The sequence below is a fragment of the Falco cherrug genome, chromosome 4 (genome assembly GCF_023634085.1).
Source record: "Falco cherrug isolate bFalChe1 chromosome 4, bFalChe1.pri, whole genome shotgun sequence".
Lineage (NCBI taxonomy): Eukaryota > Metazoa > Chordata > Aves > Falconiformes > Falconidae > Falco > Falco cherrug.
Window position 1 is genome coordinate 107424189 of NC_073700.1, and position 16887 is coordinate 107441075.

The 16887-nt window shown below is 37.1% G+C and overlaps 1 protein-coding gene across 4 annotated transcripts in view; it reads left to right on the plus strand.

Moving 5' to 3' along the window:
- The window catches only part of TBC1D5 (TBC1 domain family member 5), a 326021-nt gene that overhangs the window by 183745 nt on the left and 125389 nt on the right, over positions 1–16887 (plus strand). For all 4 annotated transcript variants that reach the window (XM_055709546.1, XM_055709545.1, XM_055709547.1 and 1 more), the window contains 4 exons: positions 4515–4617; positions 10797–10885; positions 12357–12407; positions 12496–12565. In XM_055709546.1, coding sequence (XP_055565521.1) covers positions 4515–4617; positions 10797–10885; positions 12357–12407; positions 12496–12565 — 313 coding nt within the window. The remainder of the gene's footprint in view (positions 1–4514; positions 4618–10796; positions 10886–12356; positions 12408–12495; positions 12566–16887) is intronic.

Consider the following 16887-nt stretch of genomic DNA (forward strand, 5'->3'; position numbering starts at 1 on the left):
CGGTATTGGTTTAAATGTTCTAAATTTTACAATTCCGTTACCTAAAGGAATCAGTGCTAAAGCTTGTGTGCGTGTCTTCACATGCATTTTGTGAATCCTTATCACACCTAATAATTAGATTTGTAAAACGTAGATGCTTATAGTTGTCTTAATCATTCTTTAGAGTCTATGTACCTGAAGAATTCTAGGACACAAATCCTCTCTGGCTAAAGTAAATGTCTAGTATAGGTCTGATGAATCACACTGTAGAGAAGTGCGGTTTGTTTCAGTACTTACAGAAGACCTCTAGCTCACCTGGCTAACCCAGCTGTGGTCACCTAAAGTCAGGGAACAGTAATCCAAGCCATAATCTCTAAACACCGTTTTTTGCCTGTTTGCATAATAAGAATTTCCAATACTTACAAGGGAAGTAGGGAATGATTTTGTTAAGTTAGTCTTAACTCATTAGTGATCAACATTTCTAATTAATCCCCCGACTTATTTTCCATGGTAGTTGAGAGGTTCAGAATGGATTTTCCTTCAGTTGTCTAGAAATGTGTGCTTTTGAGCTGGAACACCATCTCTTTCTCTCTCAAGTGAGAAGCTTCTAAAAATGAGGATAGGGAATGAGGGCAAGGGAGGTTTGCTATAACGCAAGTAAAAGCCTTACTTCATGTGTAGATAGCAGTAGCAACCAAGTTATAACTATAGTGCTGCATTCCATTATTCTACTAAGACAGGAAGGCGTGTATGAGCCAGCACCGTAGTAACTCATAACAGACTTAAGAATGCAATGATTAATTACTATCATTCAAAAGATGTGTCAAGGAACAATGCTGATTTATTTTGTGATGATTAAGAAGGTAAGTGATGAAGAAGAAATGTAAAAAGTATTCTGCAGAAGTGGAAATCAGCAGGTTGGTAGATGCAAGAGCAACTAGCTACCAGTCAAATCAAAATAGCAGTCTGCTTGCTGGCATCACTTGATATGTCTGGGACTGTAAATGGCTAGAATTGATTACCCTCTTTCTCTCTCCAGTACTTTTAAGAAAACAAAATGCTTAGGGGGCACTCCCAGTAGACTAATCAAGCAGATTTTTTTTTTGTATATACCCGACTACCTGGTTTCTGCTTCAGAAATAACAATCACAGTTTAGGACAATGAAAGGTGTGTGAAGATGAATAGCGGTGGGCACTGCTCTTTCAAACTCTCCAGCTCCCAAATAACAAAAAACCACCACACCCATAAAGAAGGTAGTGGAGAAGCCATTAAGCAGCTACATCCTTCCTAAGCATATGGAAGAGATGTGAAGAAACACCCGCCCACTAAGTATGAACGCAGGAGACAAAATCTAGTTTCTGTGTAAGAGGAGGGACTGCTGGAAGGGAGAGCTAGCTTTATACACCAATTTACTCCTTTTCAAGAATAAAAGTGAGCAACGAGGGGGAGCGGTTATTATTATAATTCTTTACCAAACCTTTGCAGTTGCAAGAGCATCTTCCAGGTTTTTTTCTGGTTTAGTAGCTTCCCCCTTCCAGCTGAGTACCAGGGCTGGGGAATGTCAGGGCGTGGGATCTGTTCCTGAAAGAAACGACAGTCACTCTGCAGCTGTGGTTAAGAGCCTCATTTCTATCTGCCACCAAATTTCTTTGATAAAGGATTTCTGCATCCTTTTATTTGGTTGCCAGCCTAAGTTTCATCAGTGTCAAAGTCTGGCTGCCCTTGGACGTGCTAAAGGAATGTTTTAAAAAATGAATGGTGACTAACTCACGCTGGCCTTCCATTTCAGAAAGCAGGGACTTGGATTCATCATTGTTCAATTGCAGCAGCTGTGGTGAAGCAGTCTAGCAAAGTTCCCATGCCCTTATGCAGTATTGCTCAGAAATGTAATTAAACTTTTTTTAGTTTAGAAAAAAAAGAAAGAAAAAAAAAGAAAAAAAAAATTCATGAACTCTAGTGTTCATGAAAAGTATTCTTACTTTTCCTGATTTGAGGATACTGTATTTCTAAAACAGTGCTTTAATCATAAAATTACATTCTCCGTAAAAATCCATCCTGAACTGATAGTTCCCTCGTGATCTCTTGTATTTACATTTACTATAATTAATACTTCAGCCAGCTTATTCCTGAGTTTGTTATTATCCTTTCTGTCACAATCTCTGGTATTACTATATCCTCACAGATATCTCTGTGTATTTTTGAGTTTTCTTTGTTAGTCTTCTCTTCCTAGACTCCATAGGGCAGGCCTGAATAACAGTCCTTCAAAAATAATCTCTTCAAACCCCTAAATTATGTCGATTGCCATCTGCTGTAATGCACTTTTGGTCTCAGCTGTGTCCTTCCTTTACAGTAATATAATTAGTACAAGTGCATACAACTTTCCAAATGGTGGTCTACCATTACCCCCACCAGGTGCCAGGAGAGCGGTACACTCCTTATCCCAGTGCCTTTCCCAGGACTTCAGCCTGCTTTCAGCCTGAAACCTGCTGCGTTCCAGCCACGGTGTGTGCTCTGCCTTGGCTCTCGGTTCAGGTCCTTCATCCAAGGATGTCAAAGCATCTTTTCTAGCCTTTAATTAGTTATGTCTCTCTGCTTACTTGTCATCACCTCTGTGAGATGACCACACTAATTTTTAACCCTAATTGGTTTATTTAAAATAATTTATTATAATTCCCTATATTGTTTCCCTATGACAGGCTTAATATAACTAGTCTAGAGTTTAGCATTGTAGCTCAGACCTGGGAAGCAGGAAAAACAAAATTTGCTTGAAGAAAGCTTATCTGAAATCTATGTTATTTCATTTTAAAACTGACAATACTGTAGCCTTTATTTCAGCAATTTAGCCTGAAGCACACTGTTTTAAGTATTCTTCTGGTTTTCTTTGTCAAACTTTTCCTTGCTTTTTAGTATTCTACCTTTCCAGATTTTTTGTATTTGTTATTGCTCCCTATAGCTGAATGTGGTTTGGGGTGGTTGCTTTTGAAACATTTTTTGCCATCTAGTAATTTTTCTGTAAGCCTGAAAATACTTTTTTTTTTAATTTATTCATTAAAGTACATCCTACATAGCCACTTTAGTTTCTACCTCCAACAGTCAAGGAGCGGGAGGCACAGGTGAGAGTTGCTTCAGAATAGTTACAGAATATAAATATTTACATTTTCCTGGATTATCAGCAGATAACAGGATTTTCCCAGAAGCTTTTTTTCCCTTATTTTCACACTAGGTCCACTTCATTCTATTTTGCTGGAAGGATATTTGCCATGTCAGAGTATCAAATGATTCCATAATTGTAAAGTTTATTTGAGACAGCTACTGAAGTCGGTGAAATACCTGATTATATTGTACCACAAAAGATGCTAGTAAGGTATTTTGGAGCTTAGGATACTGGTTCTCCTGTCAGTTATGAGACATGTTAATAATCTTGTAATTAAAATGCTAGTAATTTTTCAAATGTTCATGAAATATTGAACCCTTGTGTATATGCTTCTTCTGACATACTCGTCTTTCTTCCATTTTATTCCTGTTTTAAACTGGAATTTTACAAATTTCCTTAACATATTGTAGCTCTTGTACCTTCCTTTGCCCAACTTTTATCTTGAGAAAAATGAAGAGCAGAGCTAAGCACTATTTGTGAAACCACAGGGCATACTGATGATCCAGTTTCCATTGCCAACCTAACACAGATATAAAAAATGGGAGGACATCATAACAAGTGCGTCTTTTACCTATGGAAATTTAATCTTCAGGACTTATTTTTCCAGAACCTGAACCAAATTAATCAGTATATAATTGTTTTCAACAGTTGTATTTTCAGCTGGCTTGGTTTTATGAGGGGAGAAGTGTCTGCTTGGGTTTTTTGGTCACACTCCTTTTCTAAGTGTTCCTAGAAGTTTTAGATTCATTGGTGAAGGACTGACAATTGGTGGAGCACAGCCTTGGACTTCAGTTTCTCTTGGTATGCTGTGCGACCTGGGACCAGAACAGGTCTTCTGGGGTGCTAGGTTTGGCAGTAAGGGTCTGTGTGCAGGAAGGACAGGGTAGATCTTTGCTTCAGTTATTGCCTCTCGTTCAGTCTCCTTTCATTCTGCTTCAAGTCAAATTGTTAGGAACCAAGGAACCTGAGGCTTTAGGCAGGCATACACTCATATGGTACATAGTTTTACTTTGATTTGGTTCTCCAAGTCATTCATTTTCAGTGGATTGGCTGTTTGTAAGAAGTTGACAGTTAAAGTAGTCTGCCATTGTATTTCATCCTTGCATATCTCTCATTTTCATTATATTAAAGGGGATTACTTATTTAAATATAGCCAGTGCTACCATTGTATCTGTGTAGTGGACTGGTATATATTGAAGAGAGAACTTTGGTTGCAAAACAAGTCTTTAGAAGTATTCTTAATCTAGGATACCGAGAATTTAGAGTGGTGGGAATACAGATGAGGGAGGTGCTGTTTCACCTAAACCCATTTCTAGAAGACCAACAACTGAGATTCTATGTGCTCTATTGTTTACTTTCGCTGTATTTCTTCATTTTCAGCTTTCCTGAAATGCAGTATTTCCAGCAAGAGAATGTGAGGAAGATTCTTACAGATGTTCTGTTCTGCTACGCCAGAGAAAATGAGCAGTTGCTTTATAAACAGGTAATGAAAATACTGTACAGGTGGCATTCATTGACTCAACGTGTTCTGTACAGTTTGACAATAATGTAGTTCTGTTGTATCTGAACTTGTATCATAATGCTAAAGTAATCAAAGAGCTGCTTGTCAGCTGGATAGTAAGAAAAGTAAACTCATTGAATAACATATGCTTTTTCCTCATAACACAGTCCCTCAAATTGTTTTCTGTAATGTTGCTAAGTTGTCTAACTTCAAATTTCTTTATAAACATCTTTTTTTTCAGTGTTGGCTAAGAAAGAAAAAAAAAAAAGGCTTTCTCTGCTTAGATAAAGGAAGGAAGCATGCAGCAGGATTAAAAATGGTACTAAATAAAGAAAAAACATAAACAATGGCCTTAGAAATCTAGGCAAAGTTTACTATTTTAAATAATATTTTAAGTTCTTCCTCAAAGTGCTAAAGCTATGCAGTACGTTAGTGAGGAGATCCTTTATCTAACCCTGTAGCATCCCAAGACAGTGCAGCTGACAGATGCCTTTGACTGAAGGATAAGGGTGCTACAAATACCACTTTTACAGTGCTACCTGAAGGAGAGCCTGCTCAAACCACTTTTGAGAAAATGGTAAAGAAAGCCTTAAAGCTATCCTGACTATGCAGCTATATGGGATGAAGGCTGAATTAATTTAACATTTGTTGTGAAGGTTTTGAAGTGAGTATATGCTTGATACTGAATTAATACAACAAGACTAATATGCAGAGCATATTAGTATGTATAGTATAGATGTAAGTATATTTGTACTTGTTTCTTCAGGCTGTTAACTCTAGGGTGAGTAGGGACTGACAAACTCAGGGATACCCTATACGCACGGACAAAGCATAAACTGTATTTTTCGTGACAAGAATATTTTTCATGACAAAAATACAGAGGTTCAGTAAACGGGAAGTTTTTTATAAGGCATGGTTTGTGCCCACCCAGTCCTCAAGCCGGGAAACCAGTGGTGTTTCATGAAAAAACTGACACATGCAAGTTGAAGGAACAGTTACTTCTGAAGAACCGTCTTACAGATTATATCAAAATCAAATATATCATTATTGAGCCTATGAAATCTCTATCAGCTGGTTGTTTCTCATGTCTGACAGACTGCGAGCAAGGAATAGGCTTGCATGAGAACAAGAAAAAAATTGAGATTTGTGAGCTGTATTTTGAAGGGCACTGCTAAAGAAAACACTTTTATTCAGCCTCCCCTTTCTAGTGAGTATAGACCAGAGTACTGATGATGGGGAAATGGAAGAACACATTCCAGCTAATTTAGTCTATCATTTATTGAACAAGAAGTATTATTTTACTCTTTGATATGACTTAAAAGGACTTAATTACCCTCTGCTCATATTTAAAATCCTCTTGATTTCTTACCAAGAAATAATACCTTTCTACATAAGGATGGAATATTTAGCCAGATCAAATACATATATATATATATAAAAAAAAAAAAAAAAAAAAAAAAGCCCTGCGTTTCATCACAAGCTGTTAAAGCTATTATTTTCTACTAGGTGACACCCCGTTTAACATAGACCATATTGTTAATAGTTATGGGATTTTATTGAATTAATGAGACTGTTATCATGTAGTAGAATGTCTTGCTGAGTTAATTGAAACTGCAGAGATTATATAAATGGTATTAATGAACTTTGACTGCCTGATGCCTCAGCTTTAATAAAGACTGCTTGGTGGGCTAAATGAACATAGGCAGATAAAAGAACAGGTTCAATTTTGCGAGCCTACAGGCTGTTGACAAAGAAAACTTCTTTACCTCTGTTCTCAACTGGTGTGCAGCGGTAGCGCAGTAATTCCAGGAAGGGGTTGCCACAGGACTAAGGGGAGAGGCAAAGTGAAGAAAACAAAATAAATTTGGATCATGAAAAACTGTTGATTTAATCTCTCTCAAATGTGTTCAGTATATCACCCAAGTCTTGTGGTGGTGTGCCAAGTCCACGAAATAGCAAATGATAGTGGTTTTCCTCTCTTGTGGGCATGTGTCACTTAAGAGCTTTTTTTTTTCCTTACCTCATTTTAAAAAGGTAGTTTTATTTGGTTTTGTTTTTTATTAAATTAATGTTCCCGTTAACTTATTAGTAACAATCCTGCTTTTTTGTCCCATGTCCGTCTCTTTTTAGATAACATTTCTTTCATGTCCATCAGTATCCTTCTCTGAATTAGCTAATAAGAAATAAGAGTTTGTGGTGGCAACAGGATATGATTTTTTCTGTCTTTTAGCAAATACCTACGTTGCAGTCAATCTTCCTGTCCTACTGTTTTTATTGGTTCTGGTTTTACCATTGACTGAAGCCCCACTTCCCATAATAATTTCCATTACTTCGAAGTCTAGCATATATTCTTGAACATTATGAAGGTTACCATTAAGTCCTCAATAACAGATCACCTCCAAGCTACTCTCTTCACAGTGACCTCAATAAAAAGCGCAAATTGAACAGTTTGTCATCCATCATGGGACTGGTCCTGTTGTCCTATATGAGAATTCTTCTTTCTCATTTGTATGGCCTCATACAAGAGCTACATTTGCTATTAGAATTTTAACACTTGGCCAATAAATGAAAACTTATACTTTTGTTTGTCAGCATCTGTACAGGACCTAATGTTTCTCTTTCAAAATACTTGGGAAAAGTTATAGTTCCTTGACAATTTGCATACTTATAAATGTAAATAAAATGTATCCGAAGCTTACAACATTTTATTGAAACTATTGCATAGCATCAGCATATAGTCTTATGAGAAGCAATCAATAATGTTTGTTTAATATGCATATATGCATGAAAGTTGTCTTTGTAGTAGGGTTTGTGGGTTTTTTGACCAGCGTGAAGTAACATTTCATGTGATGAGGAAAAGGATATTTCTGTCCCTAGTCAAATGGAGTAGAATGTTGTGAAGCTGTATTACAGATTTTAAAGACAGAAACCTCACTGGGATCTTTGAATTTTTAAATAGCAGCTGTAAATATAAAATCTAAAGAGAATAGTATATTGTACTTGAGAATATGTAAAAATTACTCTTAGCGTTCTTCTGTAAGACTGGTGCCAAAATTCTGGTCCTAGTTATACTGAAAAGAAATAGTGACAATTAAGCTAAATCGCTAGGCTAACTATTGCTTGCTCATGATTTGATTGCCCTTAGAGAAGTCAATATGATTTTGAAACGCATTGATTCACTTTTGATTGTAGAAATGCTGTATTTCTGGTTTTCTTTCTAAACCATAGACTGTATTATGAAATCGATATTTTGTTGTAGCTGGGAAGTGTCATAAAATTATCTGAGCTCTGTCAACTTATTTATTAACACTAAAGAGTTTTAGTAAACTGCAGCATTGAAAAAATATGTGTGTGCATATTACACTGGTAGCTTTTCTTGCCAAGCTAAAAATCTCTAAATGTTTGAAGTACTCTTGTAACTGAAAGATCAGAGGTATTTTTTCGAAATCCTGATATTTCATCATCTGTTTTGTTTTTGTTGTATGTGGACAGCCACATTATGATTCTACTTTATTATAAAGTTGATATATTATGTTGGGAAAATGTATGATGTGCTTTTATCTTCTATAACTAATTCTTATTTTATGTCCTCTTTATTTTTCTTCAGCTTATATGTTTACAGCTTAGGTGGTAGTTTTATTAGATAGTCAAGTTTTTGGCATTTCTATTTATCGTATTTCATGTTAATATATCAGGACAAATAAAAGATTAGACATGGAGCTATTAATTAACCGGGGGCTGTGAGTATGTATGAAAGTACAACCCAGGTTATCTACAGTTTATTTAAATATTTTTGCCATTTATATTTATTGTCTAATCCTGGACCTATCTCCCCATCTCTACTATTGCTTCCCCTCTTGGTATGACCATAAGACTTTCAGAAATCTAAGGCTGTTAATTTGTAGTCTTAACTCATATTATTGGGTTTGGGAATTTTACATCAGCTCCTGAAATCAAGTGGCTATATGGGCTTTAATCTTTTTTTTTTTTTTTTCCTAACTGAATTTCTGTTTAGCCTTCATCTTCTGAAGTAGTCCCTAAAGGTTCAGAAACAGGAAGAGAAAGAAAACATCCAGACTTCAGGAGTTTTGCTGTCTTTAGCTTTGTCCAGTCAACTCACTGCTATTGCAGCAACTCTACACTTAACGCTGTAACAGTCATCTCAGTCCTGAAGAAAGTAAAATTAAATTTCCTAGGATTTCAGTTGATAGCACACAGAGAAATTTCCAGACCTCTTTTTGTTTTTTCTTCAGTGCTGCTAGGTATTGGAATTTCGTCTTATGAACAGATAAGATTCACTAACATGCCTCCAAGCGCACTCAAAATAGACCATGATCTAGAGAGGGCTTCTACATCTACATCCATGCTTAGTTTAGACAACTTAAGGAAAATCCCCATTATTTCCAATAAAAGTTAAAGCTTTTTAGTAGTTAATGGATCTGCTAGGTACATATGAAGCAGATAAGCTAACTCACTGATACTGAATACTCCTCAAATGCTACATAGAATATCAACTGATATACCAGCAAGGCAGCAGCGTGACTGCACAAGCGTGTAACTCTTCCATTGCTCACATCTGTCCGTCACGTAAAGGGCTGGAAAAGCAAGTGGAGAGGCTTCCTAGCTTGGGACTGCAGGCACAGAAGTAGAACAGCTCCTGTCTAAGGACTTGTTATTGGACTTCCAACGGCAACCTGAAATGCCTGTGAGCTTGGTGGGCCATCCCTGGGGCTCTTTCTGCCAACGGGGTAGACAAGATGGTCTTCCTGGCACCCCAGTCTGCCCAGAGCACTCACCTGGAGCTGGCACTGAGGCTCCGCTTGGTGAAGTAGTTGCACCTTTAAAGTGGAGCCCTGCTGGCAGCATGCTCTTTCACCTATAGCCAGAGCAAGACCCAGCAAGGATAGCCGGGGCACCTGGCACCAAACCCTGGCTGCGGTGGGTGTTTGTGGGCCGAGATCGACTTCCCTCCCGTTGAAGTGATCCCTGTGTCTAGAGGCAGCCAGACAGGTCTCAACCCTTCATCCCACATCCCTTCCATCACCAAAGGGCTCCCTCATTTGTTTTGTATGCCTGACCCCTACCCCAGCCTATAGCTTGCACAGTTCCTGCCTGCTTTGCTGGTCCACCACTGGCAGCCCAACCCGCCATAACCAAATTCCCCAGTTATGATAACCACAAATCCTCCTTTTCCCTGATCTAATCTGAGGGAAGGGGCTGAACATCTGCTGAAGATGAGGCTTCATTCTGCAGGCTGTAGTTTTACCTGCCAGCATGTCACTGCTTGCCAACTGCATCGCTTGTTTCTGAAGCAGTTGCTTCTGTTCCTGGTAACAAATTGACAAGCCTCAGGTGAACCACAACAAATAAAGACCTCTTTTTTGTTCCTGGTGAGCTCTGGATGAAAGCATCAATGTCTGGCCTAGGTGGCTGAGCCATGCTTTTAACGCTGGCCCAAGTTCTTGACTATCCACCATTTTTTTCTGTCCCAATTCCTGCATGTTTCTGTGTTTTTTCTGTAACTTAATATAGATTGCATATGTAAGTAATAGTCTGTAGTAGAACAGAACCAGGTCTTCTATGCATTGCATTATGAGTTTATTTGTAATATTGACATAACAATTTTTAAAAAAGGGGGAAAAAAAACTCGTTTTATTTCTCACGTCTGTAGGAATGAAAGTTTCATTTTCTGATTTCCCAAATAGCTGTCTTTGTCTCCTCTGAAGGTTACTGTTACACTTCTATCTATGGTTTTGGAACGTTATCAAATAAAAAATTATTTTAAATTTTGTAATTTTTCCCTATTGCAGATCTTTGTACTGTGGATCATGATTGTCATTATCATAAACAAAATTCATATTTATGAACATAGATTTTGGAGTAAACTGCCAGGTGCAGGGTTGCCTACCATTGCCAGTTTGTTGTCTGTTGTGTTAGAAAAAGGGAGAATAACTTGCTTCTGTATATTACAGAAAAAAACACTTGGATTTAATCAGAATTTAAGATAAAAAACATCGATGATAAAACTGTTCTGTTAAGAATGTAAATGTTCATGGTTTTAGTTACTCTGCACCTAATATTGCTGGCTGCCTGATGCTATGCATTAGGAAGTAGTATGTGACTGGAAAATCTTACTATATTTTTGCTTCCTTTATGTTTAGGGTATGCATGAACTTTTAGCTCCGATTATCTTTATCCTGCATTGTGACCACCAGGCTTTTTCACATGCCAGTGAAGCTGCACAACCAAGGCAAGCATCGTGTTTTATTTGTATGGTATTGAAATTCACTTTAATTTGGCTGGACTAGAACTTAGAGATATGTGTTCCTTAATTCTTTCTTTATAATTGATAAACCGATACAGAAATAGTTGCATCCTCGTGCTTTGATGGGAATGTCCTTATTTCATCTTCTCTGTTATAGCTTCTGAAAGGAGGATTAAAAGTGTAGACATCGACCCCTTCAGAGGTATTAGCTGGCAAAAAAAGGGGAGACAAGAAACCTAAGGACAATCTTAATCAAAAAGCTTACATACCTACCTACCATTTCACCTCATTGTTATTGCCAGAAATGGTTTAGGTTTTGGCATTGCAGAGGGGAGGCAGATTAGAGAGCTACAGTCACAGAACAGACATGTTACCGACTCTTTTTCCTTGTGTCTTAAAAGAGAAAAAAATCAATGTAGACAAATTGTTGTGATTGATATTTCTATCATCACCTGCAGTGTTGTAGCTGCAATCTCTGACTATCCTTTGAGTTGGTAGTAACATTAACGTTCGCTATTGATTCGCCATTTCACTCAAACTGTGTGTGTGTATAATCATACACATATGTATAAAATATTACATCACACATGATTGTGTCAACCAAATTCAGATGCTTCTTTTCTTGCTGTATATGTAAAGCTTTTATTCTTTTTTAAAGAAACTAGTTGCCTTCTTGTATCACCTGTGATATTTGGGTAATTTCTTTTCATTTGTCTTTATGTATTCTCTTTTGGAGTCCGGCAGTGAATAAAAGCCAATTTAATTACATGCACTGTGTAATAAAACCTCTGTTAACACCCTTCAATGTGATTGTCCAAAGGCAGTTAAGAACAAGGACGGAGATTATTTACAAGTGTGTGTTCTTATTCAATGTCTGTCCTTAGATATCCTGAAATTACCTAGAAGATGCTCTTCAGTGCTCGGTAACTTAAAATAACGACGTGTTATGCACAGCATTCTGTTCCATCCCCACTCAAAAAGTAGAGCTAAGCAGCAAAGTAGATGGAAAAGAGGTGCTGTCACTGATTAATTGCTGTTTAAGTACAATAAAAATACAGGCTATTAAAACAAAATAAATTAATGTTTTGATACCGCATGTTTGACCAGTAACCATTTTTTTTTGTTGTTTGGGACAAACAGTGATAGATTGTGCAGCAATCAATTATTCTAGATCAAGCATATTCAAATAATACATTGTGACATTCAGTAATTTGTTATTTGGAATAATTAGATGGTTACTTCATTGTAGTGCAGACAAGGCAGCTAATTTGTTTTTGATCTTTATAAAAAGGAAAGACTTCATTTGTTCAATGGAGTTGCTCTTTTTAATTAAAAAGGCTAGTTTTCTCATTTGCACTTTATATGAAAGTTGGCTTATAAATACATAATAGTACATGCAGAAAGCTGACCAAAAATAAACATTCACATTTGGATTGTTCACTGTTGCCTTTTTCAGTGAGGAAATGAAAGTTCTTTTGAATCCTGAATATCTGGAACATGATGCCTAGTAAGTTTTAACAACTTCCTTTACATTTTATTTGCTCTTATTTGTAATACATTATTTAACACCAAGTTTCTGGGGTTTTCCTTTTCAGTGCAATGTTCACACATCTTATGAAAACAGCAGAACATTGGTTTTCAACTTTTGAACATGACAGTCAGAAGGTAAATACTGTTCTAAGATGCATTTGTTGTATTTCTAAGCAAATTATTTTTCATATGATTGAGGTAATTTGAGGCTAATAAGGCATGTTCTCTTAAACAACTTGGTTAAAGCAGGCTCGACCAAGTTTATATTCTTTAGAGGTTCTTCAGAATTCGGTCATAAGCACCCACGGAAAGTCTTCCAGTTGAGAGTTCCTATGTGTTGCAAGATCACTTGGTAATCAGAAGCCAAATGTGCAAACATAGATTCTCCTATGTGTGAGTGATGCTCTTGAGCTGCAGTCAGAAGAATGCCCGTCATAGGCACATCTACATGCCCCAAACCTGTGTAAATGTGATGTTAAATAAATGCATATAGGCAGTGTTTAACATATTGAGGCTTCAATTGGTTTCAGCTGCTTACAATATAAACAATTTGCTGTGAAACCAAAACTTTAACCAGACTGTTCATCAAAGGTCAGGGTGCATCTTTCCCTGACTTCATCGCTCCATTTTCTTACTTTTTTTCTTCTTGAATTCAGGGTATTCAAACAGAGGGAATGGCTGTGCCCTCACATTGCCTGTGTAGTTATGCAGACACCGCTGTATTTAGTATGTTCCTTCTTTTCATAGAAAAGCTTTTTCTGTGCTCTGAGTTTAGTTCTACAGAACTGTTCTTTGCAGGGACCTTCTAGGCGCCATCTAGTCCTCGCCTGTAACCATTTCTCGTGCATCGCGTGAGAGACAATTCCCTCAGTCCATTGCTCAGTGTTTACTTTGAGCACTTTTTTCCTGTCTCTTTCCCTGTTTAAATTTCTCTCTTTTTTAAAATTCCGAAGAATGATTTGTGTGATGGAGTTTATGTAGAAGGCTCTAGTAAAACACAGCCATATGACAGGTATTGCCAAGACTTTCAATGTATTGTATCCTAAAAGAGTTGTCCTCCAAACTTAGTTCCAGTTTGATTCATTTCAGCATTTTTCACATAGCCCATGGGGTGAGTGTCTAGAGTTACAAAAAAAGTACTAAGAATTTGGTTGGGTTTGGATGTCCACATGTGTGCAAACTGTACTTAGGGAATACTAGGCTGAACGGTGGTGCTGCCTATCTGTTGAAGAAAAAGGTGTTCACTCAAGACTCGCATAAAAGCTTCTATTTTCTTTAAATGTTTAAATGTATCCGTGTATATATTTTATTAGACATGGAGCACGGGCATCTTGGCCTAAGATATCTACAATTATAAATTACTGTTTGGATTTGAGTTTTTACATAATTCTCAGTAACTAAAGATAAAGCATGAGATACAAATTTTATGAAGTTACTACACAGTCACTTTTATTCCAACAACAAAGCTGTGAGGCATGTTTCTCTTGAGTGTAGCTTTTCAGAATTCAGTGTATTCAAATGTATTTGTTCCAATTTCTGTGACAGAGGTGATAAAGTCTGAGGCTGAGTTTTATTCTGGGAAATAACTAGGTCTGCTTACAGATTTGCAGTGCTTGGGTAGAAGGTGAAAGTTTACATTGCCCTTTCTAGTCCTTTCACGGCATAAAAAATTAACAATGCAAAGCGCATGGATTAATATCTAGTTGTTTGTTCTTGTTCTTTGCAAACATGTATAATCTTTAATAATCTTTTCTTGTACGTATGCCTTTTACAATCATGACTTTGAGGGTTAGCTACATAATAAAGTCTGAATCTTCACAAAGGAAGCAATGAAAGCATGTGCTCCGAGAGACATGTTACATTTTATAGCCTCTAACAGTTGGTTCCATTACTCCCAATTGCCATTAGAGGAGCTTCTCCAGCTACTGCATTCCCTAGCGGTTAATGAGAGAAATCTGTCCGTGCTTTATACGTGTGCTATGTCCTAGCCTCTCTTTACTGCTGTAGCATTTGTTTCCTAAATGCATGAATATATAAATGCTATTAGTATCGACTGCCAGCCGTTCCGGTTTGTGTTGTGGTAGGTGATGTTTTGTGGCAGGATTTGGTGACTCTGTTCCTAATACTTGATCTAAATTTTTCAGCCATATTTCACTGGTGTCCACGTTTAAACTGTTCTTAGAAGTTAATCTGATGCTGTCCTATAAACAGCATAGCACATCTCTGAGCCGTCCCTCTTCTTGTCTATTCGTCGTGAACCTCATCCCTTTGGGACTGATCATTTGTATTTTGTGTTAGCAGTAGACAACTAAACCCATGCACTCAAATTATTTCCAAGACGTAGAAGCCCACAAAAAGAAAACGGATGTTTTGTCTCGTGGTGACTTAATAGATAGTGAGTATGGGCAGGGGCACAGTACCATGTTGTCCACTTGGCTTCTGTGCTTTAGGCACAGACACTCAGAGACACTGTGTCACTTCTAGTTAAACATTTTGGCAGCTGATTGTATTAGTTTATTTTAACATCTTTCTGTTTGGGTTGTTTCTTTCACACCAGCGGGTGTGATTTTTTGGAACAATTTCAACTGACTAAATGTATTGTCATTTTCTCAACCAAACTGTGTGAGAGGAGACAAGAGACGTATCATATGCACTCTGGTCATCCACTGTCCCTCTTGGAGGAGTGCACCAATTCAGGAGGCATGGACAGTCACGGCATTGATTATTGATTGCAACTCCTGTCCCCACAGATGCTGTCATGCTTTGAAGATTTCTGTTAATGACGTTTCTGAGATGCTGATGAACTGCATTTTGATGGATACCTTTTACTTACCTCATGCTTTTTTAAATGGCAAGCCAGCACATATTATTTGATGCACTTAGCCATGTTGATGGGCAGCCTGACAGGCAGCAGTGTGTCAGTGCTGCATTATGCCAAGGTGCACAAATGCGGCAAGTGACAAATAACTGGTTTTGGCACTTCTCCGTAAGAGGAAGGTTGCACTAGTTCTGACATTCAGAATATTGTGACACTTGAACCAGTGTCCAACAGTCTGTCTTCTAGTTTTGTAAAGATGGCTTTAAACCCACAGACAACTAATGATGTAAAGGTTAATCTGAGTAACTAGCTCGTCTTCTCGTATTACAAGTTCAAATAAGTAGAAAGATTCTAATGTTGAGATTTCTGTACAAGAATCTATGCCTACAGTCAAGAAAAGCTTAAAAATACAGATCTTTTGAGTCATCAGAGTTATGAGTGCATGCAGTGGTCAAGCTGAAATTAAACTTTACTTGAGTAAATCAGAATAAAGTTCATACCCCAGATGTGTGTCAACTGATGGAACATGCAGTCTAGGAATATGTAGTATTACAAACTTTTGATTAGAAATTGGTATGTTTACGCAAAAAAATACTCTAGACTGACATTTAACATGAAGGCAATGTTATCAGATCTTACTTTTAGAGTGTTTTTCTGTATAGATAGAAGAGATTAGTGGATACCCTTTTCCAGTATTTTGCATTCTAGCACATGACCAGGAAAATAATGAAATGGGTCTGAAATAACAGCAATAGGAAATAGCCATACAATGCAGAAACAAATATCAGGGTAAAAAGAAGGCTTCCTGATTTGGTAATAAAGAAGTTACTAGAATAATCAAAAAGGGAGGTAGGAGAAATATCCTTTCCCAATGTACCTGCAGCTATGAAGAACTTTAGTATTTAATTAAGTAGCAACATTTCTTATTGGTCCCTAAGATGCTAGATGTTTTATTTTAAATTTCTGTTTGGTAGAACAGAAAAGATGTTGAATGGAAGGATGCCATTTCAGTGAGCTTTATTTGATAGTCTAAGGGAGCTTTTGTCAAGCAGTTTGCTAGGGCTTCTTAAATGAATGTGTCTTGGTACCACAACAGCATTGCAAGACCACTGCACTGTAACAGATCAGTCCCTTTGCTGCAATTGCCATAGCTAAGCAACAATTAAGCAGATTTGAAGATACAATTTATAATCAATCAGATCCTTAAATAGAAACATTTTACCTGAATTCACTGCTCAGCATCATACCATATTTTCTGCAGTACAGAAATGGAATCGTTAAGAAAAAATATTTCAAGCAAAGGAGATCGACATAAAAAACGAGCTTTTTGGTAGAAATTATTAAATGTTCAATGCCCACTTGAATGTTAAACCATGTTGTAAATGATTGTGAAATATGGGTACTTCGCTTCCATCCTCTTAAAATGTTGACAGAGAGAGAATGGGATTGAAGAGGGACTATAAACATAGGGAACAACCTTGGGCATAGTTTGTACAACCAAACTTTGTTATTGAATTTTAAAAATAATGTGCTTTTCACTGTATTGAACCAAGTGAATTTGTCTTTCTACAGTTTAAGCTGTAATGAAGTCTTCTGAAATTATTAACTCTTTGACCTCGATAATGCTTCTCTATCAATA